Source organism: Podarcis liolepis (assembly GCF_965112155.1).
Source record: "Podarcis liolepis genome assembly, chromosome: 4".
Classification (NCBI taxonomy): domain Eukaryota; kingdom Metazoa; phylum Chordata; class Lepidosauria; order Squamata; family Lacertidae; genus Podarcis; species Podarcis liolepis.
Window position 1 is genome coordinate 98,590,637 of NC_139558.1, and position 26,631 is coordinate 98,617,267.

General features: G+C 44.0%; 1 protein-coding gene across 10 annotated transcripts in view; it reads right to left on the bottom strand.

Moving 5' to 3' along the window:
- FCHSD2 (FCH and double SH3 domains 2) overlaps positions 1 to 21,994 on the bottom strand; it is a 145,951-nt gene extending 123,957 nt beyond the window's left edge. For 3 of the 10 annotated variants that reach the window (XR_014525179.1, XM_083499542.1, XM_083499541.1), the window contains exons 1-2: positions 21,658 to 21,984; positions 16,382 to 16,479 (exon numbers count right to left, since the gene is read on the bottom strand). Coding sequence is in view for 8 of the 10 variants with exons in the window: in XM_083499542.1 (XP_083355668.1) it covers positions 16,382 to 16,479; positions 21,658 to 21,678 (119 nt within the window). In the remaining 2 variants the exon portion in view is untranslated. Of the gene's footprint in view, positions 1 to 16,381; positions 16,480 to 16,621; positions 17,818 to 21,657 lie in introns of those variants that run through there. The other 7 variants (XM_083499539.1, XM_083499536.1, XR_014525178.1 and 4 more) reach the window with 6 other exon arrangements.
- Positions 21,995 to 26,631: the final 4,637 nt, after the last annotated feature.

Genomic DNA, 26,631 nt, shown 5'->3' on the forward strand with positions numbered 1-26,631 from the left:
CTCCAGGTCTAATTTTTCCAACACTAGTTGCCATTCTGCCATCGCTCTCAACATGCACTTTAAAAGCTACTTATCCAAGTTTTCTTTTAAAACCTTATTTATGAACATTATCTCACACCTTTTTGAATCTAAATCCAATCAAGACAGCTTTCAAATAACATTCAATTATATACACAACAGTAGCATATTCAAGTGGGGGGGGACGACATAGCAGGATCTGCCCCACACGATAGTAGATGGTGGATCACCCTGTGCTGCTGGGGGGTGACGACGACAGTACAACTGAGGCAGGCCCTGACACGGTCTTTTTCAGTCTGCCTCCCACTCCCTGCAATCTCTCCCACATGACAGATTTTCAAGAAACCGCATGGAAGTGATATATGCTCAATCCATCAATAAATGGCGTAATAAAGAGGCACATCGTCCCTTATAGCTGACGATGCCTCCACTTTTTGAAACATTCTTGGGATCCCAAGCCATTCTCCAATACCAAATTGATGTGATGAAAATAATGCCACACACTGTGTAGTGTAGGAACAAGAGTTCAAACTGAGCTAGGGAGGAGTAAAATCTAGGTGACGGCAAATTGTGGACCCCTGAATACAACCACCAAGGGCTATTCCAGCTTTATTAGGGTTACTTTACACGTCATTTGATGACCTGAGTTTGCTTCTGAGCAGTGCTTTTTTTCTTTAAAAAAATGTTTAGGGGCACTCTCATTTTCCTACTCATATTGAAATACTGCCCCTCAATGAGGCCAAACTTAGATTCACAAAATGTTTAGGGGTATGTGTACCCCTGTGTCCCCCCAGAAAAAAGCACAGCTTATGAGCCATTACAAAACACACTTTTTATATGTTTGTATTGTGTTTTAAAAAACTTTGTAAAATCAATAAAAATTTATTAAAAAAAAACAAAAACAAAACACACAGCAGAGACAGCACCATCACACGCGGTATTTTGATGGAGTGAGTTTACACACTGGCTTGCAAGCCTTCAAGCTCTGACTGTAAGACATGGTATACATGCATGAACTGGTCCTTAAATCTCAAAAGTGCAGTTTCTACCAGTGTAGCTCACCTGTATCCCTCAACGAATGTATATGCAATTGACTGTGCAAGTTTCAACAGGCACCCACAAACCATTTCTGCAGGAAAGCCTTTGCACACTATTGCGCTTTGCTACACCCCCACATTAAACAGTGTTGGGGTTTTTTTGTCAGTTTGTATTATTTGATCGTGAATGTTGCAGTATTTGACAAGAAACTTCTCCAATGTTAAGCCCTTGGCTCTCAGCTTGAGCAAAATGCCTGGGAACTTCATCTTATGCTTATGAAAAGGTTAGCAGTGCAGAGAACACATGAACCTCAAGGCTCCAAAAGCAAAAGGCAGTTTTAAAACAAATAAACAAACAAACTTTGGGATTATTTGTTGTTTTGCAACGTTTTGGCAAAATATTTCCGGATGCCTGGAACTGGAACAAGTGAACCTCACTGCTGACAAGAAGCCATTCCTCCAGCCTGCTCTTTTACCACTTGGCTGCGGCTTCATTTCTGGATGTCACCCTCTGCGCTTTTGAACGCACAGATTTTGCTTGTTTAATTCTTTTATACCATTAACATTTGAAAATGCTCCCAAGATTCTTCAGAGGTACAGGACAAGTTTTAAACGTAATGCAGAAAATTATTTTCCTTCTGGTCCTATGCTTCAAAGGTCATGTTGACTTTTCGTATGTAAAGTTTTGCCAGGTTGTAAATGCAAACAAAAAGTCTACATTGAAAAATAATATTTCCTTCCTGTTGGTTCATGTTCTGTTATGCAAGGACTATTATATAACCTAGACTGCCTCAGGTTCCAAAGAATAAAACACTTTAATAGTGCACGCAGCTGCTTTCTCTGCTGCCAAGCGGAAGATATGTTGTTTTCCTTTGATTACCTATAGATATTTAATATTAGACCATTGCACATAATAAAAACCATCTCGTTTCAAGAGGTCCAGCCAGTTACATCTTAAGTTGGGAAATGAAGTTCTGTCTTTGACACACTGTGTTCACTCTACTGCCCCAAATTCTAAAAAGCAACTACCCCTATAAAGGCTATTATGGAAATCTTTCTGCCACGGAGGGTTTCCCGTTTAGAAAATAAAACTAAACATGGGGACTGACAACTCCTTCACTAACCATTGTCTTTTCACTGTGGTTTAATGCAAAGGTTCAACCAGTATGAAACATCTATTCTTCCTACCTGGCTGTCATTTATTACTGACCAGAAGCCATATGCAACAATACAGGACAGGTGGCAGTCAGCTACAACACTGTGAAATTGTAAACTTGGCTTTATAGCTTTACTAGAAGCAATTAAATGACGTCTCGTTTTAGCACAGAAACTGTGTCACCCAAGATTTTGCATGCAGAAGTCAGATTCTATTGTCCTGACACCATATCTATTTAGGACTTGTAAGTTCTATATAAAACCTTCTAACCCCAGCAGCATGAATATATATATATATATATATATATATATATATGTAAACACCAAGAGGAAAAATATTCTAGTCTGTGTAACAGTTTTAAAAATGGATAAGCCACATACTGTAAAGGATTACAATGCGTTGCTATTGGCAACAAAGCTTTAAAAAAAATCAGATTGGGGCATCTAGAATTCCCTTAGCAATAGAAGTAGTAAATCCTAGGCAGCAATTCTGCTTTCATCAGAAAGACATTGGAGTACATCAAATGCTTAGAAGAACATTTCATCCTAGACACAATGGAGTACCAAGACTGGTGGTTTTTCCCAGGGGGGAGGGGCAGGGCGGGGTAGCTATGGAAGAAGGTAATCATAGAATTGCTGACATTAAAATGAAAGCTGCTAGTAACAGATGTGCTTGATTTTATATACGCAATGACAAATATGCTAGAAATACATCATAAAAGCCCTGACTGGCTTTTGCTGTTGGTAATTACTTCATCTAGACCAGTGATGGCCAAACTTGGCCCTCCAGCTGTTTTGCGACTACAACTCCCATCATCCCTAGCTAACAGGACCAGTGGTCAGGGATGATGGGAATTGTAGTCCCAAACAGCTGGAGGACCAAGTTTGGCCATCACTGGTCTAGACAGTATTAAGCTACCCTTTAATTAATTTTTTATTGAACAAAGAACAAAAGTAATACAAGTAATTTCTACAAAATCAATCCTTTCTCATATTTCCAAGAATTAGCAGGCAATAGCTAGTGCTGCCCCTCTAACAAGAATGCTGATACAACAATCCAATGGGTTATCTCTTCACATATTGTTTATATATATATATATATATCACCAGATGAACTCAAGGGCTGGCTCAATGCCTGGACTACAAAGTATGCCACCTGTACCCTACAAGCCTTGGAGACTCATGTACCACCAACATGTTTAACAGTGGAAAACAGCCTCTGGGTATCCGGTGTTAACTGGCAAAACCATTGAGGAGGTATTTTCTGTTAAAGCTCCCCTCAATCCTGAGAGTTAACAAAAAGTCTGAGCATCCTTAAGAACATATAAAGTTTACTTGAGCAAGCATGTGAGTTTTGCAACTACTATCTCACCAGTTCCAGCAGAGAATTCAACAGCCGCCTGACTACATGGTCAAACTATCAAGTGCCTCCACTGGTGGTGAAGACCTGCAACCCTGGAATAGAGTTGCATGCAAACTGCACATGTGATCCTGTATCCCTTTCTGAGTCAAGCATAAAAGCAGCTCTTTCCTCCAAGGAAGAAATGTCATCGCTCATTGTGATTCAGGAACCTCCTGTGTCCACAGCGAACCATCAGATACACCTATTAATGTACTAAGATAGCATCAGAATGAGAATGACCTTCCAATTATAAATGCCAGTGCAAATAAAAATGTATTGCAGCACTTCTGGGAAGTGCTTGAGTTTATTGGCAAATCTCCAGAAGGAGTGCCAGAACTGCAGGATACCCCATCATACAAGCTTGATGGAAAGTTGAGAGGTCAAGATCACAACGGAACACATAGAGGAGGGCAGCTTCTGAATATAGGAAGGACCCAAAGTGTTGACAGCTCATAAAGCAAAACCCAGCTTATTGTACTGAACCTGGATGACATGGAGCAATGGTCTGATGCACAACACATCCACTGCCATCCCAGAAAGCATAGGTGGGAAGAATATTGGAAAAATAATACAGTATGTGGTCTAGCATCTTCTTCTCAGCACCCAACCAAAACCAGGACATGAGCATGATAGCCTTCTCAAGCTTTTCAAGGTGTAGCAACCAGAACTGTAAACAAAATTCTAAGAGTGAACATGATATACATTTATACAGGCATTACAATGTGGGTTTATTTTTGATCTTCTTGCTAATGATGCTCAGTGTGGAATCTGCCTTTCACAGCTGCTGTGTACTGGGTTGACGTTCCCTTGAACAATCCCTCATTACCCCAAGACCTCTTTCCTGCTTAGCCACCATCAACTCAGTCTATATCTGTGTATAGTTGAAAGAAGAATTTTTGTCCCAGTGTGCATCGCATTAAGCTTTCACTGAACGACATTTGCCATTGTCTTGCCTGCTCACAGTGTTTCAAGAGATCATTTTGGAGCTCTATGAAATCCCTTTGTGTTCATTGCCCACACAAACAATCTGGAGTCTTCCACAACTTGGTCACCTCATTGCTCACCCCTCCTGGTCATTATATCTCACAGATCTACAATACAGCAGAAGTATGAGCTTGCAAAGTGATAACCAAGCAATATCTGTTCAGGTCTTGGAAGGAATGGAAATTTTAAGCTGCAGTAGCTTACACTCGTGATCCAATGTTTGTGTACACTGGTGGAGTCACATGACTTTAGAAAAGAAAGAACAGTTGTATGGACATAGAACTGAATTTTGATATTTGCAAAGGTGTTACAGCTAAGACACGCAGTCAAGGTCACAGTGCTCACTGATGTTTGGATTTGCAGATGATAAAAGAAGGTACTGTTTCATGAAGTCAAAGCATTCCATGGCACATACCAAAAGGTATGGTGCAGTTTTAACTTGACACACAATTCTATCTGAAGCAGCTGCAAGCTTCACAAACACTTCATTGAAAAAGCAGAACCATGTGATATCTGTCCCCTCGTGTTATCATAATCTTTGAACATGTCACCTATACATCACCCATTATATGGATATACTACACCACACGGTGCCAATTTATGTCACAGATAAACAAAAGGCTGGCTCTTTGGTATTCTGTAGTCAAAGCAAGATAACAATCTATAGGAATTATAGCAAGAAACACTGTAATATCCACTATGGAAATTTGCAACCAACATTTAAACTTTCCAGAAAGGAGGGTTGGACCCCATCATTGTTAACGATGCAAATGAAGTATTAGTTATACACAATGAAGTAAATGTATATTTTTTTCTTTAAAATGGTGTTGTGTGCCAGGTTGGAGGGTTTATAACTGCCAAGGCCATCTATATTATTCACTAATCCCCAGGGCAACGGTTTGGACTCAACTCAGAAAATCTAACATGCTAGTTGAAACCAAGGGTTGTATTCAATATAGCGCTCAGCAGAATGTGAAGGAAAAATCTTGTGCTGGTGCGACAATGGAATTAGCTCCCCCTTTCATCCCCCAATACCCCTTTAAAGTAATTCTGTGGTTCCACCAAACCCTCCAGAGAAATTAATGGGGAAACAGGAAATCCTCTTATGTGAGCATTAACCCTAGTACAGTGGTGCCTCGCAAGACAAAAAGAATCCATTCTGTGATTCTCTTCGTCTAGCGGTTTTTTCGTCTTGCGAAGCAAGCCCATTGATGGAATAGCGATTAGCGCTATTAGCATCTTATCTACTGATCGGATCAGCTGATAAGCGGCTTAGCGGCTTAGAAAAAGGGGGGAAGGGAAAAAACCCAGCAGGAACTCGCAAGACATTGTCGTCTTGCGAAGCAAGCCCATAGGAAATTTGTTTTGCGAAGCACCTCCAAAACGGAAAACTCTTTCGTCTAGCGAGTTTTCCGTCTTGCGAGGCATTCGTCTTGCGGGGCACCACTGTACTAACAAAAATGCTGTCCCATATGTGTACAGCCAGGAGGGAAGGGGCAGGAATGCCTCATTCACAAATGGAACTCCACTCATGGTTCTTGGGTTCCAACCCATAGTTCCAAATATTGGCTAAAATGTCACTGCGATCAAAGTTAATCTACCAAATCTCCCTAGGCTACATTATGGGATACAGAATTTTCCAGAGACAAGATTAATGTAAATCTTCACCAGCCTAAGTTTCTGGACTGTATTTAGAGGCAGCCCCACATATTACATATTGCAGTAATCTAACTTAGAAGTCACCAGAGCATGGATGACAGAGGCTAGGCTATCCCTGCCCAGATAGGGGCACAGCTGGGCCACCAGCCAAAGCTGATGGAAGGCTCTTCATGTCACCAAGGCCACCTGTGGCTCAAACAACAGTAATGGATCCCAAAGTACCCTAAACTACATATCTGCTCCCCATCAAGAGCAGGCAACCTCCCATCCATCCGGTCTAGGGAACTACCCACTAATAGTACCTCAGTCTTTTCTGGATTGAGCTTCAGTTTGTTGGCTCTCATCCAGGCCATTACTGAGACAAGACAATGGTCCAGCACATCCACTGCCCCACCTTCAGATGTAAATGAGAAGCAGAGCTGTGTGTCATCAGCATATTGCTGACAACAGGCTCGAAAACTCTGGATGACCCCACTTAGCGGTTTCATGTCGATGTTAAGCAATAAGGGGGATAAAACTGAACCCTGAGCAACCCCACATTGAAGGCTCCAAGGGGCCACGTCGCCCTCGGCAAGCATTGCCCTCTGGAAATAGCCATCCAAGTAGGACTGGAACCACCACAACACAGTCATACCACAACCCTGCAAAGTAGGATAGCTACTCCAGAAGGATAGACTTGTTGATGGTATGAAAAGCCACTGAGATGTTGATAATTAACAGGGACACATTTCCTCTGTCTCTCCCCCAACAGAAGTCATCATACAGGATGACCAAAGCAGTTTCTGTGCCAAACCCAGGCCTAAGTCCCGATTGAAACGGATCCAGTATGCATACTGTATGGGTGGAGGGGAGAGGGGTTATTGGTTTGTGTCTTTCTGTTCCTGTTTTTATTGTGTATTTTGTGCTTTTATATTGCATTACGCTGTGAACAGCCCTGAGAATCTGCCGATGAAGGGTGATATACAAATTTAAACAATAAATAAAACAAATAAATGGCAACATGTGTGATCTAACTATTGCTCCATTTCAAAACAAAACAGCTTCATGAAAAGCAAACCAGCGACCAGCATGTCTTTCAGAGAACTTGAAATGCCAATGGTGTTGAAGTTACATGGAGGGTTTTGACTAGCATGTGTCTGTAAGACCTTAGCTAGAAAGTTCTAGTAATAATAGAAAGAAGTGCTGGATGATCTCACCCCTGAAACTACTACTGTTCCAAATATCCTAAGGCTAGTAGGGAAAGCGGTTGGACTCACAAACTCTGGCACAAAGAACAGTCTAGAGGCTACCAGCAAATAAGTAAAATGTTTGTTTCTTTGTTTGTTTATTACATTTCTACACTGCTCTTCATCCTAAGATCACAGAGTGGTTTAGAATATAAAATAGTCTGGTAACTATAAAGAAGAATAATTGCTAGACGTAGCTGATTTTCTTTCAAGAGTGTTTTGGTGTGTGTGTGTTTTTTGGTGTGTTTTTTTTAAAAAAGACCTGGCATTAGTAAGAAAATAATTATGGTGGAGAATGAAGGAGTGGCAGAAACTGTATTAGGTGCCCCCAAGGAAAGAAACCTAGGAAATATTATCTGTTTTTCAAAAATTACCTGTCTGTTGTAATAAGAGTACGACTGAAAGGCACCAACACTTTTAATTTAATTCCTTCAAAAAGAAGCAAAATCCAGAGCTCTGTCCATGCTATGCATTAATGTCCTTTCAATATAACATTTCCCCTGCTCAATATTGTTAAAGCATTTGCTTTGAAAGAGATGCAAATCAAACAGCAAGCTACAGTCTCACAACTCAGCCACTAAGTATTGCATTTCTCAATTTCCTCCCTCTTTCCTCTAATCAGATTCCCGATCACAGATCCCTGTTTATCATATTTGCAGTACATGTTGTATTCTATGGCTCACGCAACGCATTAAGTTGTGCCTGCTAGCTGAACGTATTTGCTTTTAAGATTTCCACTACATGCTCAGGTGCATTCCCGAACACAAGGCAGTCTCTTCTACAGTAAACAAAAAATGCTAAAGCTGGAAGGCAGACTCAGAAGCTTTTCTTGTAACTGGAAAGTTTAAAAGGAAAGGAAATTTAGATTGCTGGTGTCTGGAAACAGGACAAGGTAAACATCAATAGTATTTGAAAAACCTTCAGTGCAAGGAGAGCCTAGAAATCTGATCAGTCTTAATAATTCTTTCTAGAGCCATGACTTTGATTAGTGGAAAGAATTGCATTTTTACTAAAATCTACTCAAAGAGCAGAAGACCTTAATATGTTCACCTCTGATCCTTTTCACATGGTAAACCAAGTTGTAGCTGCTAAGATATGTGTTAAAGATGATGTGAATTACAGTTATTCAAAGCACATTTTATTTGTAGGAGTTTTTCTCCAAGTACCCTTTTCTCACCCTGTTCTTCAATTTCTATGCATTAGGAGAAAATTGAATTCAATAATTGCTTTTATTTCCATGTTGAGTCTCTACAATGCCACAGTCTATGTCCAATATGCATCTTGATTTTGAAGTCTATTTCTTGAACATATTTCTCTAATCAGTGCTTGGAATCTGTGTCACTTGTTAACTAACATTGTTAAACAATGTAATGAAATAATGTTTCTGCTTTGATGCTTTTATGTTTTGTTAGGTACATCATCAATGACAGGCTATACTCAGTTATTCCGTTTAAGACATATACCCAATAATCAAAACATGATTTGCTGCCCTAGAATAACTATCTTACGATACCTGAGTTAGCAGTATGTAGCATCTTCTGATTTCACCCCATAATTTCAAACTTCTGTAGGACTAGGCTCTTCCCAAATTTAGATACAGTACTTTAATCTATTCCTGCCTCCTACTGAGATACGTGTTGGATAGAAACCACATAACCAAGTATTCTTTATCTACACTTATTATTTTTTTGCAGTGACATAAAAGATGGAAGGATAACTCACCAAGCTTTTATGTATTTGAGAATGATTGGCAGTGGTTTAGTCATGCTGGCCACATGAGCCAGAAAGCTGTTTGCGGACAAACACTGGCTCCCTCGACTTGAAGCAAGATGAGCGCTGCACCCCATAGTCGCCTTTGACTGGACTTAACTGTCCAGGGGTCCTGTACCTTTTACCTTAGTACATAGTAAATTATAGCTTTGACTGGCCGGCTAAACCAGGTGAGCGTAGCCAATGAGTCTTAAACCCTCAGTGAGTTAAGGACTATCCCTGCATTCAAAGACAGGCTCTGGCAGATTGTGCAGACAAGACCAATAGCGGGTCGAATGTCAAGAAGGTGGTTTCTGCATGAGCTGTAGAGGGAAGTGAGGGGCAGATGGGGCTCATCAACCTGGGAAGGTAGCCCATCTAGGGAAAGGGAAATGGATCCTAAACCTCTGATGCCTTGTGGGATATCTTCATGAGAAGAAAAGGCTAAGGAGTAAACCCTACACAAATCTAGAGTGGCATCCCTAAGATGGTTGGATGGTGCCTTGTACGCCTCGTTCCAGCAACTCCTGCAGCTAAGCTGGTACCCAATGTATTGTTCTGCTTTTCTTTGGACTGCGCAGCGAGGCTGAGAGGGAGATTTTGTTGTCTGGGCCTCTCAGGACCTCCAGACACACTGCCCAGGCTTGTGCCTCGGGGAGGTCACTTCAGTACTACTAATGCAGTGGGATCTGACTCCCCCCCCCAAAAGTACACTCCATTCTCTCTGGAGACAGATGGATGCCAACAAAATTAATGGAAAGATGGTAAGGGAGCTGAGCTTTATTTGGTTGGTGGATGGATGGCCCTGCATTTGGGCAGAGGATACGGCAGGTGGGTCTTACACAACTTGTGACCTACCAAGCTGCAAGCCAGGCATATATGGGGGGGGGGGGTGTCAGATGCCTGACAATCCCCCTGGCATTATAGTTCCAGACAGGAAGCAAGAACAAAATGTTTACTGACCCACCAAGCGCCCCCTACCTCCCATTTGGTGTGATGAGTCACAAGTTACAAGAGTTGAACTGGATGGCCAAATTGTGCCTGGGTTCCTTTCAATTTTACTATTATTCAATTTCAGCACTGGCAAAACACATACATGCAACCCGGAAAAACCCAGTAGCTCAATTCATAGAGTGAAAAAGATAGACAGTAAGTCAGTGCTCAAAAAAAGCACATTATCAGTGAGAAAGCTTCAATAAGAACACCTCTGTTCAGGCAATGCCTCATGAAGAATCTGTACAGAAGTGAATCTTATTTGCAGTGGGTGTGTTCTGTCTTTCATGTGGCTATTTCGTGTTTACCAACTCCCTTCCTCTGAAGACATGGTAAAGCCAGGAGAGCTTCAGGAAGTGGTGGGTGGATTTCAGTGGTTGGCATTAAGTCAGCCAGTTTGTTTTGAAAAGAAATAGAGAAATCAATGGAAGATGTGTCTTTTTATCAATAGCTCTGGCCAGGATAGCTGAAAAGAACCCTAATGTTCCGAAGGTGACATGCTTAATTTATGATTGCCAGATGCTGGAGACAGTTATCAGTTTCATACCATCTGATGAACTTACAGAAGCCTCTGGCTTGCCTCTGCTGGAAGCAGAGTTCTTAATTGTGTGGCTATAGCCTACACCAATAGTTTGATCTCAGTGTTCAAGGACAGAATACTGCACAGTATCTTATGCAGGTGTTTGGTTCCAAGGGTTGCACTTATATGCAAAAATGCATATGGCTGTGAGTCCTGGAAGGCAGGACCCAGACTGACTCCAGCTACAAAACATAAGCCGATAAACAGACTCTTGGGCTCAAGTATTGCTTAGGGGGGTTTGTTGCTGTTACTGATGTTTGTTTGTTTTTTAGATAGTATGATTTATGTGGAAATTGTTCAATTTGGTTGTGCGTTTTTGGATAGTTCATGTTGTAATTATGTGTTTCTTCATGTTGTAAGCCGCCCTTGAGCATGGTTTGAACCATGGAAAAGCAGCATACAAATAAAATTATATCATGTATATCTAAACCCTTGGGGGGAAAACTCCCCAGTGAGCATCCTGGGGCCGCTGCAGGCAGCGTGCCGAGAAGGCCTTGCCCTCCCTCTCCCTCAAAGCAAGGCAGAGAGCTAAAAAGCTCTTTCTGCAGCAGGTTTTACCAGCACAAAAAAGCTTTTAAGCTCTCTGCCTTGCTTGCATTTAACTTGTGGGATTTCAGTCACCAGCCTTCAGCCACATATGGTTGAAATCACCCAAGTTAAAAGTGCTTAAGATGCGACTGTACAGTAGTGAATTATTAAAGGTCCAAGCCCTGCAAAGAGAACAAACGCTAGGACTAAGCTCCGGGGCCTGTGTATCCTAAAGGAATACCACCTGTTGAATGGAGTATAGCATCTAGATCAAGGGAAGTAATAGTGCCACTGTATTCTGCTCTGGTCAGACCTCACCTGGAGTACTGTGTCCAGTTCTGGGCACCACAGTTCAAGAAGCACACTGACAAACTGGAACGTGTCCAGAGGAGGGCAACCAAAATGGTCAAAGGCCTGGAAACGATGCCTTATGAGGAACGGCTAAGGGAGCTGGGCATGTTTAGCCTGGAGAAGAGGAGGTTAAGGGGTGATATGATAGCCATGTTCAAATATATAAAAGGATGTCACATAGAGGAGGGAGAAAGGTTGTTTCCTGCTGCTCCAGAGAAGCGGACACGGAGCAATGGATCCAAACTACAAGAAAGAAGATTCCACCTAAACATTAGGAAGAACTTCCTGACAGTAAGAGCTGTTTGACAGTGGAATTTGCTGCCAAGGAGTGTGGTGGAGTCTCCTACTTTGGAGGTCTTTAAGCAGAGGCTTGACAACCATATGTCAGGAGTGCTCTGATGGTGTTTCCTGCTTGGCAGGGGGTTGGACTCGATGGCCCTTGTGGTCTCTTCCAACTCTATGATTCTATGAATACACCTCCTTATTTAAACCTGGAAGGCCTCACTTTACAGCCTTTCCTTCAAGCAGTTAAGCTCAGGCCAGGTCTTCTCCCAAACAGCCCCCACTTTTTAGGACGCATTTTGAGAAAGGTCTGCCTGGCTCTTTCACTGCCTGTTGAAGACATGGCAGTTTTAGTAGATGTTTTCTTCCGGTGGATGGCATGGGTAACCCATTCTAATTTATACATTTTAACCGTGATCTGAAGCTGCTGGGGACTTAATATTTTAATCTGTGGGCTTTTTGTGTTTTTAATTTGGGTGTGGTTTACAGCAAAGTGGCCGCTGAGAAATACTAAAAAGAACTGAATTCATTCTAGAGCACATTATTAAATGCGAGCTTTGGTGCATAATAGAGAGTATTGGCTCATCTATAAACAAGCCATGACACATACTCCTGAGACAAGCAACCTTCTGTCCCTCTGTGAAGATGAGCCACCATGCCAAATCCACACCTCCATGCTTGTATCAAGTTCCAGCATCAGATTACTTTCACTTTTTGTACAAGCAAGGTGGTTAAAAATAAACATCACTCTTTTACAAACACAGTTCTGAACACCAAGTCAAATCTGGGACAGCACAGTAAGAGTCAAAAGAAGCCATCTATTCCACAACAATGTGCCATGTGGCTAGTTACTAAAAATTCCTGCAAACTACAGTGCACAGTAAATTAAGATTCATGTTTAAAACAAAACATTTTCCGTGTGTATTTACATTATAGAAGGCAACTGCAAAAGAAGCTAGTTCAGAAAAAGATCTGTAACCTCTGGAGGGACCTCCATTTCCCCAAAGAAATTGCAGGGGGGAAAAAAAAGTGTGCACATTTGTAGAATGTTCTCAGTCTTACTAATCACATTTGCTAAAGCACGAATTAGTAACTTGTATAGCAGTTTTAAGAACACAGCTCATTTATCAAGTTCAGTTGCACATCATCTATGATAACAGAGCTCCCAATTCTCCCAAGTGCCACTTCTTATGTAGTCAAAAATGGCACCACACACACACACACAAATGGAACCTCAAAATTTGCAAAAGCCCCCACTCCAGCTCAACAGCCAAAGCCTGTTGAATAACCGGGGGGAGGGGGGGGAGGTATCAGAAAACTGGGTGGAGGGGGGATGGAATGGCAGGAACCCTGAACAGATACTATTCACGCTGCAACATTTTGTCACCTCTATTGCTATCTCAGTTGCTGAAGAGCATAAATTATCACCCTCCATTGCTCAATAGGTGCAGAAATCCATTCATTAGGAGTTATTTGAATTTGAATTTTTAAGTACCGTATTTTTCCATGTATAAGATGCCCCCATGAATAAGACCAACAAGCCCTATTTTTTGTACCCCAAATTAAGAAATTGGGGCAGAGCCAGAGCCTGAACCCAGGCCGCCCATGCCAGAGCCCAAAACTGAGCCCAGGCTGCCCACACCAGAGCCCAAACACGAACCCAGGCCACAAATACCAGAGCCGAAACATGAACCTGAACTCTTGTGCATTCACCATCCATGTTTAATATGACCCTAATTATTAACCCAATAATAACAACAGCAATAGACTTACTATAGAAACAAAACTACCATGTGCAGAAGGGAACAGTCCTTTGTATGTTAAATCAGATATGCGCTTTTGTCCATGTACCTCTGTTCTGCTAAGAGTACCCCTTAATTCTACTTGCTTTGAATAATCAGTGCTGACTCTGAATTGCTAGTTACATTTAAGTGTAGAAGTGCCAATTATTCTGCAATAATTAGCAGTGCATATTTGACACCAAAATTACAAAATAATTTTTAAAAGCAGTCCAAAAACTTTATGATCAGGAATGGACATTATCACAGCCAGAATGGGAACACATGACAACTGAAGCACAGTTGGAAAAATCAGATTACTTATGTTTCAGGCATTTACAAATATCTTTCAACAGTAACAGCACAGAATCTTAAAATTGGCTGTCGGCAGACAACAGATTTTTCAGCTCATATTTAACAAGTTAGATGGGGGGGGAAGAGGAGAGCGTGCTGGCACTTAATTAACAGTACACTCTAAAGTTTAGTGAATCTTAAGAGAACTTTGAAATATAACTAAACCACCCCATCTGGATTTCAGGGGGCATCTGATTCTACCCACCAGAAAGACAAGGTTTGCTGTTGCCCAGGTCTCTGTTGTTGTTGTTGTTGTTGCTGCTGTTGTTTTAAAAAAGGTAGCTACAGCCTAAAGCAGATGAACCATTTGATTAGTGTCTGCCTGTCTTATTTTAATGCATGAACTGTTGTAAGATCTAGCAGTTATTAGGCAGGGTACTTGTTTCCCTGCAGAAGTTTCACAACTGGATTTGTATGAGATTGTGCAAGTTTGATGGACTGTGATTGTCCCTCAGTCTTGGGGCAGAGATGCGTTCTAGTTATAACACATGAAGAGGGCATGGATATTGACAAGTATTGGAAGAATATTAGCTGCTGCTGCATCCAGCAGGTCAGAGGTTTCCCAGCACTCATATGCTGGGTGGTTTTCATCAACCTGCCAAAGCCTCAAAACTGGAAAAGGGCCAGATCCTATGCTGTACGGTCTTGTTATTTCCGAAGAACCTTGAACCTTTGATTGCTATAGTGAAGAGATCAAACTCCAACCACAACAACGGCAGGCCACCTGCAGATCCTTTTCATAAACTAAAACGGAAACACTTTGCAGATCAGCACTGGTAACGAATTCTCTATTACAGATGTTCTCTATGTAGTTGCACCTGTTATCTTCCCCCTTATCTTGCATTGCAATGCTTCAGAAACTAACATAGAAAAGAACAGAATGTAAGCCTGAATTTACAAATACCCAGGTTTTAGGGGCATATCTGAAATTTTGAATGTGTGAGTTACCCCAATTTATCATATTAGAAATTCTACACAGCCATTCCATGTAAAACATGGAGGACCCCCCCCCCAAAAAAATAAGGAATCCTGGGAATTTGTTTGCAGGTGGTGGGGTGGCTGCAGCTACATCCCTCATGAAACTATAGACTGCTCCACACAGGTCTTTTGTTTGATAAAGACTGAAGACTGTAAACAATCACTCACCATATATTATATTACAACAGACATATTTGCTTGGGATGGCTCAATCAGAGACTCTTAACCCCAGGTTGTGGGTTCAAGCCCTACCTTGGACAAAAGATTCCTGCACTGCAGGGGCTGGACTAGATGACCCTATGATTACACATCCTAGATATCACAACTTTACATGTGTCATGTTATAGAAAGTATTGAGAGAAGAGTTCCTGGACTTGCAACCAAGTGCCACGGTCATAAAGTGTAATCCCTATAAACAACCTACTCAAATCAACCTGACTGTGGTTAACTAAAGTTTTATTTCACCAATAATGCATACTTGCTATTTTTACATAACATACGCTGCAATCTTTCCCATAAAAAGCAAGTTTAACTAGTTAAGATATTGATCTTCGTAGACTATGGAACTTTTTAGAAGAATTTCAGTGATACAGAAGTACTGTCAGATTATAGGACTTTATCAAGCCGACACTTTCTAATCTGTCTCTTCCACCTTTTCTATGTGCTGTTATGTAAGCCCAGGTAATCTTTTTGAATTTGCAGTTAGTGAAACACAGTACTGAGAGGGAAAGGGCAGCTACAGGTTTATTGACATTTAAATATTCCTCAACATGTCCATCCTAGAAATCAATGGTCTCTAAATGGAGCCATTGATTATTTCTCCAGATGCTTCTCAGATACACATTACTCCCCATAGTTGCTTTGACAATAAAATGCATAAACACTAAGAACAAGAAATTCCTCTTTAAGATCAGGTTATAAACGAATTTTGTACTGATCAACATAAGGGACAGTTGCATAAAGGCTGAATTAAGAAACGTTAGTTAAATGCAATTTAGGTGAATTACCACACCCAGACATTTGTAAGGTAAAGCTAGGAAGCATCGGAGAGCTTTCTATAAGAAGAATATTGCCAGAAGGACCTGGATTGTTCATGACACATATTTATAACCACCCCTCTTTCAAACTGAGCAAGTATGCATTGTGTTAGTTCCAGTTATAATTTCCAGCTGTGTCAATGCTTTAAGAGTCTAAAAGCAGGAAATCCAAGAGGAAATTCCATCGTCAGTTCCCGGAGTTTTGTAACCCAAATGTTCTTCCAAAAAGGAGCTCTGAAAGGAATCTGGGAGTGTTTGTCGTAGCCTTACCTCATATCTTCAAGCAAGTCACATTCTGCCTGATGTTTGGCTTGAATTTTTGTCATCTGTTCAGCCTGGATAAGTTTTAGCTCTTGAGTGATTTTCACCTTAAAAAATAAAAAGACATATAGCGAAAGGTGTGATTTAAAATCGGTTTTAGTCTTGTAAAGTTGGTTCTCAAGATGCTAGATTCTGGAACATGTTATTTCATATTACAAGCTCCATGAACAGAGACATGTTTTTGCTTACTTCTAAACATTGCAGTTCCAAACTTTGTAGAACAGGCAGCATGCCCTCTACCAATCTGTTTACAGTATATGGTCTACACTCCTGGAAGGCACCATGTAGCAAACATACCCCTCCTCTGAATTTTCTCTGAACTGCAGTAAACTTGAGGAGCAGGTCTCATGTCATGATGATTTGAAGCAAGCAGACCAAATGTCAGCACGGAAAGCACCTCACCACCACTAAGGAAGAGTAGGAGCCACTTCTCTATTGCAGTGAGCTCTGAAGAAGGCAGAATGTCTCTCACAATTTTACCCAAATCCGGTATTATAGAAAACACCCCTCTTTCTTTTTCCGAATCTCTTCTCCCACTCAGCCAAGCTACCCCAGGATGTACTATGGAGCTTGAGAACAAGTTAGAAGCAAAGGCAAATAACGGCCAACTAGTGAGCCAGCGTAACATTTATGGATCCCTAATCCACAATATTCTCATTTTATAATTTGACAACTGTAGCAACTAACATCGGCGAGTTTTTAAATTCATACCATTTGCCAAAGGAAAGTCATTTGCATATCCTATTTTGAATACCTCAAGCTGGCACAATGCAAAAAACTTTGCCTTTGGATGGTATCGCAAGCAAAGTTTTCAGATTGCTAAACAGTCAAACAATCACGAGAACTCAGAGTCTCAAGCTTTGAGCTACTGAGATGTCACCTTGCAGTCAGGTCACATATGAAGTTGGCAAAAAACAAACAAGGAGGGAGAGGGCGCTCAGAATTCCAAGGTGCAAAAAAGCTTACTGAAACGATTCTCAAAATCATTCTTAAAATGCAGATAATGTGAATTACGTGAGTCCTTATTTCTCTCTGTTCTAAACACTGTATTGAATTTAAACTTTCATACCCACAGCCTCTCACTGCTTCCTGGTACTACGAGCAATATGTTCACTTCTCTCTAAACATCCAAGCACGGACCCACTTGCAACAAGAGATTCAGCTCTGTAGTGCTTGGAGTAAGAGTGCAAATACTGAGGGGAAAGAGGTAAAGCACTCCAAAACTCAGGATGTTTAAGAAGAACACCAGAACACAGGATGAATCTGCTGTGCCTGCCCAATGGTCCATCTACTTCAGCATCTTGTTCTCAGGATAGCTGACAAGATGCCTCTGGGAAGCTTGCAAGCTGGATGTGGGTTTAACATATCTCCCAGCTGCGATTCCCAGCAACTAGTATTCAGAGACATTTTATCATTATTACTATTATTATTAATTAGATTTGTAGAACGGTGCAATTGATGCAACTAAATTTCACATTGGTTAACTCCATGTAACATCAACCTTCAAATGCAATTATCTCAGTCGAGAGTCCAATATCCTTAATGATGTTTTCTGAATATAGCAGTCAAATATACCTTTGTGTCGTAACAATACATCATGTTGAGGTCATGTTTTTTTCAAGCTGCCGCTCAGCAGCATGACAGGGGTTGGACTGACTCGTTACAGGCATCACCACAGAAATTCACAAACATTTTTTAAAAGACACAGGCTCAAACCTTTTAACCCTTCTTGCTTTTAGCATCATGTTGAGCCAGATCATTATATAGAGAAAAAACACAACTCTTCTGAAAGAAAAAAGAAGAAGAAAAACAGGGAAACAGACCTTCCCTCAAGCAAAAGCAATCTTCCCCATCTTATCCACTAGGCAACAGAAATCTCACCTCCCCCTCTTCTGGCAATCCCAACCCTGAAAATATTCCCCCAGCAACAAGAATGCCCCAATCCTAGAAAAACACGAAGAGGCAAGCTTTTATGCCCAGTTAGCCAAGACTTAGTACTTTTAAACAAATGGAGAATCCAGTATTCTTTTTTAAAAAACCAAAAAGCTGAACATGTTTGAATTTTATCCAAACAGCACGAAAAATAAATTCATCAAGCATAGCTGCCTTAACCCATGGAATGGAGATAAAATCCCCTTGTGAAATTGAAACACAGTGCACAATGCATAAACTTGCATGCAATATAAACAGAGTGGAAACTAGAATGGCCTTTAACATAAACTCTGCTTCCTGGCCAAGTCCACCCTCAAAACAACAGAGAGGGGCAGAGAAAAGCATCCTTGTTCCCTCCCCCAAACGTAACAAGCTATCTTGATGCACTGAGGAGTTCAGGCTTTTTGTTTTACACAGTTCAAACACACACACTCTCTCCAATATATTCGGTCGCATCCAAGTTCCATTTTAAACACACAAACATACATATGCAGCTCTTTACAGAGTTCTAGTAAACAGGCCCCGAGATCTCAAGGGTAATGTCCTCAACTCTTACAGCACTATACCCCACTCCTAACACTACCAAAAGCATTATTTGGATTCTTTTTTTTTTATCCCCAATCCCGTGCATCACATTAAACATGCTGTCTGATAATACTAGAACTCAGGGCTTTGCAATTAAGCTGGTTATCAAGATTCAGGATATACAACATGAAGTACTTCACACAGTGCATAGTTCTGTGAAAACAGAATGCTAGACTAGATTGGGTCTTGGTCTGATCCATCCAGGCTCCTAGGTTCTTGAGACTTACTCATTCCCCCTTTTATATCACAAATGGTTAACTCCACCCACCCTCATCCGTGTCCTGTAGACTGAATTGCTATTTATAGTCCTTCTGTAACTCACTGCCCAGGTTTTCAAAGTGATTATCCCCACCACTGGGTGTCAACACCAGAGATGCTGCAAAAGCACCGCAAAAGAAAGGAATCTACAAGCCTCTCTTATTTCTTTAGAGGCTTTAGCATGGTGCTGTCCTGACCTACCAGAGCTCTTGAATCATATGACTGCAATGCAAACAGCTGACCAACCTCCTAACATCTTAATGTAGTCAAAGTCAACTTTAGGACACCTGACACCACAAAGATTCTTTATTCTCTAATGCTGTCACCAACACTCACTCCCTCTTTTCCCCGCCATCACAAAGTCACCAAACTTTGCTAATGCATCCTATATCCCTAAGGAGCTGCCTCGGTATCCTGCTAGTGTATTTGGCACTGTACATATGCACTCAGATGAACAGCAGCTGTCCAAGGTCTTTTGCAGGCCTCCTGGCCAATTACCGGTACCTGTAAGCAAACTTCTGAGGCCTTGCACATGCAGTGAAGGTGCTTTACAATGGAGCTACAACCCCTGCTAGCATCCACCGCACAGATTTTTGTGGCCCGTTCTGTGTGATCCAACATGACCCGACCCTAAAACGGCACCAGCCTTCCAATCTCACAGCACTCACAGCAAATCAAGCATCCATATAGCTGTTTTGATCAGGACCTTAGTCCTCTTATACCAGAATCCTACCTTCCACTCCCCCTGCTCTCTGCAGTGCAGATCATTCCTATTAAACCGAGTCAGTTTCCAACTTCCTATGACAGCCAGCATCCACCAGAAATTGCACTTAGCCCCATATCTAACCAAGGCAGGCAATCTGCCCCCTTACAAGCAACCTGACCCCCAAACAGACCAAATCGCCATAGCCGACCACCACAGCCTTCAGACACTTTTGATGCTAACTTGCCTCCCTAACAATCATATTCTGCCACAATTCCCATTCCTCTGCCGCCTACCCTCAAAATCCCTACAGCTCTCACTGCAACTATTTTCTCCACCTCTTCAGCACCTCACAACTGCTTGTTCTCTTGCTGTTACAACCATCCCAATTACACACTGCCCTCCACCAATTCAGCTGCAAGCATATGGCACTGCTGCAAAGCCCTGTGCCCCCTTCACTGTGCCAACGGCCCCTTACTTTTAGGTAGCCTGCATGGCACTAGCCCATCCGACACTCAACACACCCCAAATCTCAGTATGTCAAAAGCACCCTTAGGCCCCACTCATTCCATGCCCCAGGGCAACCTGCTACCAACCTCCACCCACTGCAATCTGAATCCAACCTCCAAAACGCTTAGTGTATGTCGTCCCACAGGGACAGCAACCTACCTTCCACCAGTAATACAGTGGTACCTCGGGTTAAGTACTTAATTCGTTCCAGAGGTCCGTTCTTAACCTGAAATTGCTCTTAACCTGAAGCACCACTTTAGCTAATGGGACCTCCTGCTGCTGCCGTGCCGCCAGAGCACGATTTCTGTTCTCATCCTGAAGAAAAGGTACTATTTCTGGGTTAGCGGAGTCTGTAACCTGAAGCGTCTGCTACCTGAAGCATACGTAACCTGAGGTTCCACTGTATATCTAGCAACCCTTGCTCACATTCACAAGTTGCACTGTACCTCCCCCTAAAAATAAAAAGCCTCAATTCATGGAAAGAGACCCAGCCACATGCCTGTCTTCTGCACCTCCCTGCCCTATGCCATCTTTGCCACAAGCAGCTCTGCAGCCCAAGCAGACACACAAATAGCACCTTTGCAACCCTCCTTTCCTATTCCCCCCAAGATGCCACCCCCCCCCACCAAAATCGAAAGCCTATGGCTTTGCCCACCGGCCTGCAACACCAAGCATCCCTTCCACCTGCAACCCCATTCAGAGGCTCCTGCAGCCTGCCTGACAGCTAATAGACCCCCCCACCATCAAAAGTCCCTGTCTGCTGCCGCCTTCACCCCCCTGCCATGCCCCGCACCCTGAAATCCAGCTCCGCAGGCGGCACCTCTGCAGCCCCTGCTGCGGTGGGTGCCACCCCCAAATGCAACGCATTTATAACACACATATACCCACCCTCCCAAAATCCAAATCACACTCCCCCCCCCATGGGGCCTTCAACGACCCTCTTCTCCCCCCCCCCCACGCTAAACCTCTCTAAAGCAGGACCATCCCCTCTCGTTCGCTCCCCTTTCCCTCCCCACACATCACTACGCCCCCGCCCCCCCTTTTTGCAACCAAGGCTGTCTTTCTCTCTGCATCCCCCCCTCCTCAATTCAGAGCCCCCTCCCTCAATTCAGCCTGCCCCCCCCGCCTGTGAGGGGGCAGCACCTCTTCTCCGTCCTCCCCCCCCCCGTTTTAATTTTTACCTCAGTCCCGTCTCCCCCGCACGGCCTGCCCCTCCAAGTCCCCCCCCCTTCCTCACCTTCCTCGGCGGGGGCTGCATGGCGGAGGCGGCGGCGCTGCCGCTCTCGGCCTCCACATCAATCCCTTCCCCGCCCCGAACGGCGGCGGCGGCGGCTCTGCTGAGGGGAGCTGGAGGGGGAGGGGAGCAGGCAACGGTCGGCTCCGAGGAGGCGGCGGCGGGAGAGACGGCGGAGGAGGGAGGAGGAGGCGAAGCCGGCCCAGCTCGGTCCCCGGCGCGTCTCGCTCTCTCTGCGGCAGAGGCAGAAAGCGAGAGGGAGAGAGAGAGGGAGCTGCGGGTGGGCGTGGCCAGGGCGGAGAGAGAGAGGGAGAGCGAGCGGTGGGCGTGGCTACGGCGCCGGGGGGGGGTGAGGAGGAAGAAAAGGGGGCGCGGCTTTCGGCCCTCCCTTTCCCGCGCCGCCGCCGGAGGGAAGGAGCCGAGCGTCTGTGAGAGAAGGGGGAGGAGCTTGGCGCGCGAGAGAAAGAGGCAGAAAGACCTCGCGTCGGGGGCGCGCGCGAGAAGGCGAGGTTATAAAAGGCGGGGTCTTCTCACTGAGGGGCCGCCGCCGGCTTTGCCGCCCAGCTAACGGAATGCGCGCGCGTGCCCGCCTCCCTCCCGTGCGGGCCTGAGGGGAGCGAGTAATGGGTTGGGGGCGTGAGGAGAAAGAGAGAGAGATTTGTCGGGGGAGAAAAGGCGAGGAGCGGGATACGGGTTCCCGCACCGTCGTGAGGAGATGAGAGGACTGTGAGGGGAGAGAAGCGGGAGGAGGCGGCGGCGGCGGCCTGACAGGCGGAAAATGAGGGGCGCCGCCGCACTGAGGGGACAAAAAAAAATAGGATTTTATTTTTTTTAGGGGGTGGCGTCTTCGCGCGTGTCGGTGTGACAGAGGCGGGACCGGCTTTTCATCGCCTCGCACGTGTGAAGGGGGACCCGCCGCGCTTCACATCCGTGACAACGTGGGGGGGGGAGGGATGGCGGCGCGGGGAGATAAAGAGAACGCGAATGCTTTCCGTCTCCGTTTCATTCTATCGTTCCCAAAAAGGGGGTGTCCTTCCAAGCCAGCCCCGCATCCCGCCGATTCAGACGACCACCTAGACACGGGGAGAGAAATGGGCGGGGAAACACGGGAGAGTCTTGAGGGGCGGGGCTTAAGCGGGGCGCTCGCGCTCTGATTTGACTGACAGGCGGGTTAAGTGGGCGGGGAAGGAGCGCACGCGCCGACGCTGCCCCGCCTCCCTATTGGCTGTCGAGTGCGAGCGTGCTTAAATAGTGTGAGCCGGCTTAGCTGCTGCTGCCCCCTAGCGGAAAGACGCCGCGAATGCAGCGAGTCGTGGAGGCGCAAGCGAGATACATTTGCAGATCCTATCTATGCACGTGTGATCGGATTGGGGTCCCGCTGCTGGAGCTTGCGTGCAATTACCTGGGAATTCGGTCATCCGGTGCGTGGTTGCGGGGTAGTAAGCCTCCATGCGTTCATGGCAAGCTGCCTTATTCTGAGGCTGTAGACTCAGGGTCAATTTAAATAAAAGTCATTATTTTTCGTAATTCAGATCAGAGCTGAGGATTTGGGGGGGCGGTTAACGCTTTAAAAATGCAGTAGGTCATGAGAAACAATGGGGTATGGCCAACGTAAATGTGTCCGGCACCCCAAAACCAGTGGTGGAGGTGTGCTGGATGTAGAGTGAACAGATTTTGCACAGCCTGCTGCTCTCCAAGGTTTCTTACTGCATTTCTAGCCTGCTCCTTCAAGAAACTCAAGGTGGTGTACATAGTTACCCTCCTCGCTTTATAGCTTAGGCTTGCCCAAGGTCACCCAGCAAACTTCATGGCAAAGTGAGAATTTGAACCCCGGGCTCCCACTTCAACACTAACCCAGTGGTTCTCAAAGATAATGGCATGCCACATTGGTGCGGCAGGAGAGAATGACAAGTGTGGGAAGATTCAAGGACCACCAAAGAAACATTTCAGTGTCATATAGGATACTATAAGAGAAAATTAAATTTGCAGAATATGGATATATATATATATCTTTTCAAATGAAAGCAGGAGCATTGCCTATTCTAAAGTTCTCCACAGCATATTGTTGTGAAGAAGGATTTTCTACTCTAACAAATATGAAAGATCAGAAAAGAGAAAGGTTTCTTTGTATTGATGAGGAGATGGGAGTGTGTTTGTCTCAAAATTAGACCTAATAAATGAGATTACCCTGTAAAAGAAAGCTCACATCTCTCGCTGAGTTTGTTTACATACTTCAGGTGTGTGTGTGTGTGTATATATATATATATATATATATAAAAGCAAGTGGCTCGTTTATAATTATATTTTGGGGATGATTCACATTCTTATGTAGCTGTGTCGTTTTATACTTCCTGGATGTCCCTTGATCATATTATAAAGTAGTTGTGTTCTGTGATATAAATCAAGCAGTAGGTGTTTTTTAATTTTTGTTTCCCAATATGCTTCCTGTTTGAGAACCACTGCTCTAACTACTACACCACAGTCAAAATAAAAAAGTTCCTTCCAGTAGCACCTTAAAGACCAACTAAGTTAGTTCTTAGTTGCCAGATCAGTGTATCTGAAGAAGTGTGCATGCACACAAAAGCTCATACCAAGAACTAACTTAGTTGGTCTTTAAGGTGCTACTGGAAGGAACTTTTTTATTTTGACTATGGCAGACCAACACGGCTACCTATCTGTAACTTACTACACCACAGTGGCTTTCAGATTTTAAGGCAATGCTCCCCTCAGCCCTACATGAAGATGTCAAGGATTTTGCATGCATGGTCCTTCTCTTTAAATAAACAAGGCAGTGGAACCTTAACTGTATCTACTCAAAAGTACCTGAAAGGCCCATTGAATTCAGTGGTGCTTACTCTCAGGTAAAAGGGATATAAGATTTCATTCTTTGTCGTTTTGTAAGGAGAAGGGATAGTGCTGAGGATCTACCAGGCTGTAATAGAGGTCCAAACAATGGGCAAACTCAAAATGCAAATTACATGGTATCAGGGGTGCTAACTTGATTGGACGGCCCAAGTAAGCCCTGCCATGCACAATTGATCACATGACACGGTGCACAGACATCTATTTGAATGGCAATGTCCATCAACTTTGGGGTGGGCCAGCCCTCAAATATTTTATTGGGGGGGTGCAAGGATCTCGGCCCCTAGGAGCTGGCTCCTATACGTGGGGCTTGACCATTCCAGTTCTTCTTGTTTAGTTGTGTCAGACTCTTCGTGACCCCATGGACAAACTCATGTTAGTGGCTTCAAGAATTACAGGGAGGGGTGGCTAACACCCCAGAGGACAGGATCACACTTCAAAACGACATTGACAGATTAGAGAACTGGGCAAAAACAAACAAGATGAATTTTAACAGGGAGAAATGTAAAGTATTGCACTTGGGCAAAAAAAATGAGAGGCACAAATACAAGATGGGGGACACCTGGCTTGAGAGCAGTACATGTGAAAAGGATCTAGGAGTCTTGGTTGACCACAAACTTGACATGAGCCAACAGTGTGACGCGGCAGCTAAAAAAGCCAATGCAATTCTGGGCTGCATCAATAGGAGTATAGCATCTAGATCAAGGGAAGTAATAGTGCCACTGTATTCTGCTCTGGTCAGACCTCACTTGGAATACTGTGTCGAGTTCTGGGCACCACAGTTCAAGAAGGACACTGACAAACTGGAACATGTCCAGAGGAGGGCAACCAAAATGGTCAAAGGCCTGGAAACAATGCCTTATGAGGAATGGCTAAGGGAGCTGGGCATGTTTAGCCTGGAGAAGAGGAGGTTAAGGGGTGATATGATAGCCATGTTCAAATATATAAAAGGATGTCATATAGAGGAGGGAGAAAGGTTGTTTTCTGCTGCTCCAGAGAAGCGGACACGGAGCAATGGATCCAAACTACAAGAAAGAAGATTCCACCTAAACATTAGGAAGAACTTCCTGACAGTAAGAGCTGTTTGACAGTGGAATTTGCTGCCAAGGAGTGTGGTGGAGTCTCCTACTTTGGAGGTCTTTAAGCAGAGGCTTGACAACCATATGTCAGGAGTGCTCTGATGGTGTTTCCTGCTTGGCAGGGGGTTGGACTCGATGGCCCTTGTGGTCTCTTCCAACTCTATGATTCTATGATTCTATGAAAGCTGTCCCACCATCTCGTCCTCTGTCGTCCCCTTCTCCTTGTGCCCTCCATCTTTCCCAACATCAGGGTCTTTTCCAGGGAGTCTTCTCTTCTCATGAGGTGGCCGAAAGATTGGAGCCTCAGCTTCAGGATCTGTCCAAGGCTGATTTCCTTAAGAATGGATAGGTAATCCAGTTCTTGCAAAGTACTAATTATAAATGGCTATTCCAACCTTAATGGGACGTGGGTGGCACTGTGGTCTAAACCACAGAGCCTAGGGCTTGCCGATCAGAAGAAGAAGAAGAAGAAGAAGAGTTTGGATTTGATACCCCGCCTTTCACTCCCTTTAAGGAGTCTCAAAGCGGCTAACAATCTCCTTTCCCTTCCTCCCCCACAACAAACACTCTGTGAGGTGAATGGGGCTGAGAGACTTCAAAGAAGTGTGACTGGCCCAAGGTCACCCAGCAGCTGCATGTGGAGGAGCGGAGACGCGAACCCGGTTCCCCAGATTACGAGACTACCGCTCTTAACCACTACACCACACTGGCTCTCTAGGGTTGGCAGTTCGAATCCCTTGGCAGAAGGTTGGCAGTTCGAATCCCTGCGACGGGGTGAGCTCCCATTGCTTGGTCCCAACTCCTGCCAACCTAGCAGTTCGAAAGCACGTCAAAATGCAAGTAGATAAATAGGTACCGCTCTGGCGGGAAGGTAAACAGTGTTTCAGTGCGCTTCTCTGGTTTTGCCAGAAGTGGCTTGGTCATGCTGGCCACATGACCTGGAAAAACTGCGGACAAACGTCAGCTCTCTTGGCCAGTAAAGTGAGATGAGCGCTGCAAACCCAGACTGGACTTAACTGTCAGGGGTTCTTTACCT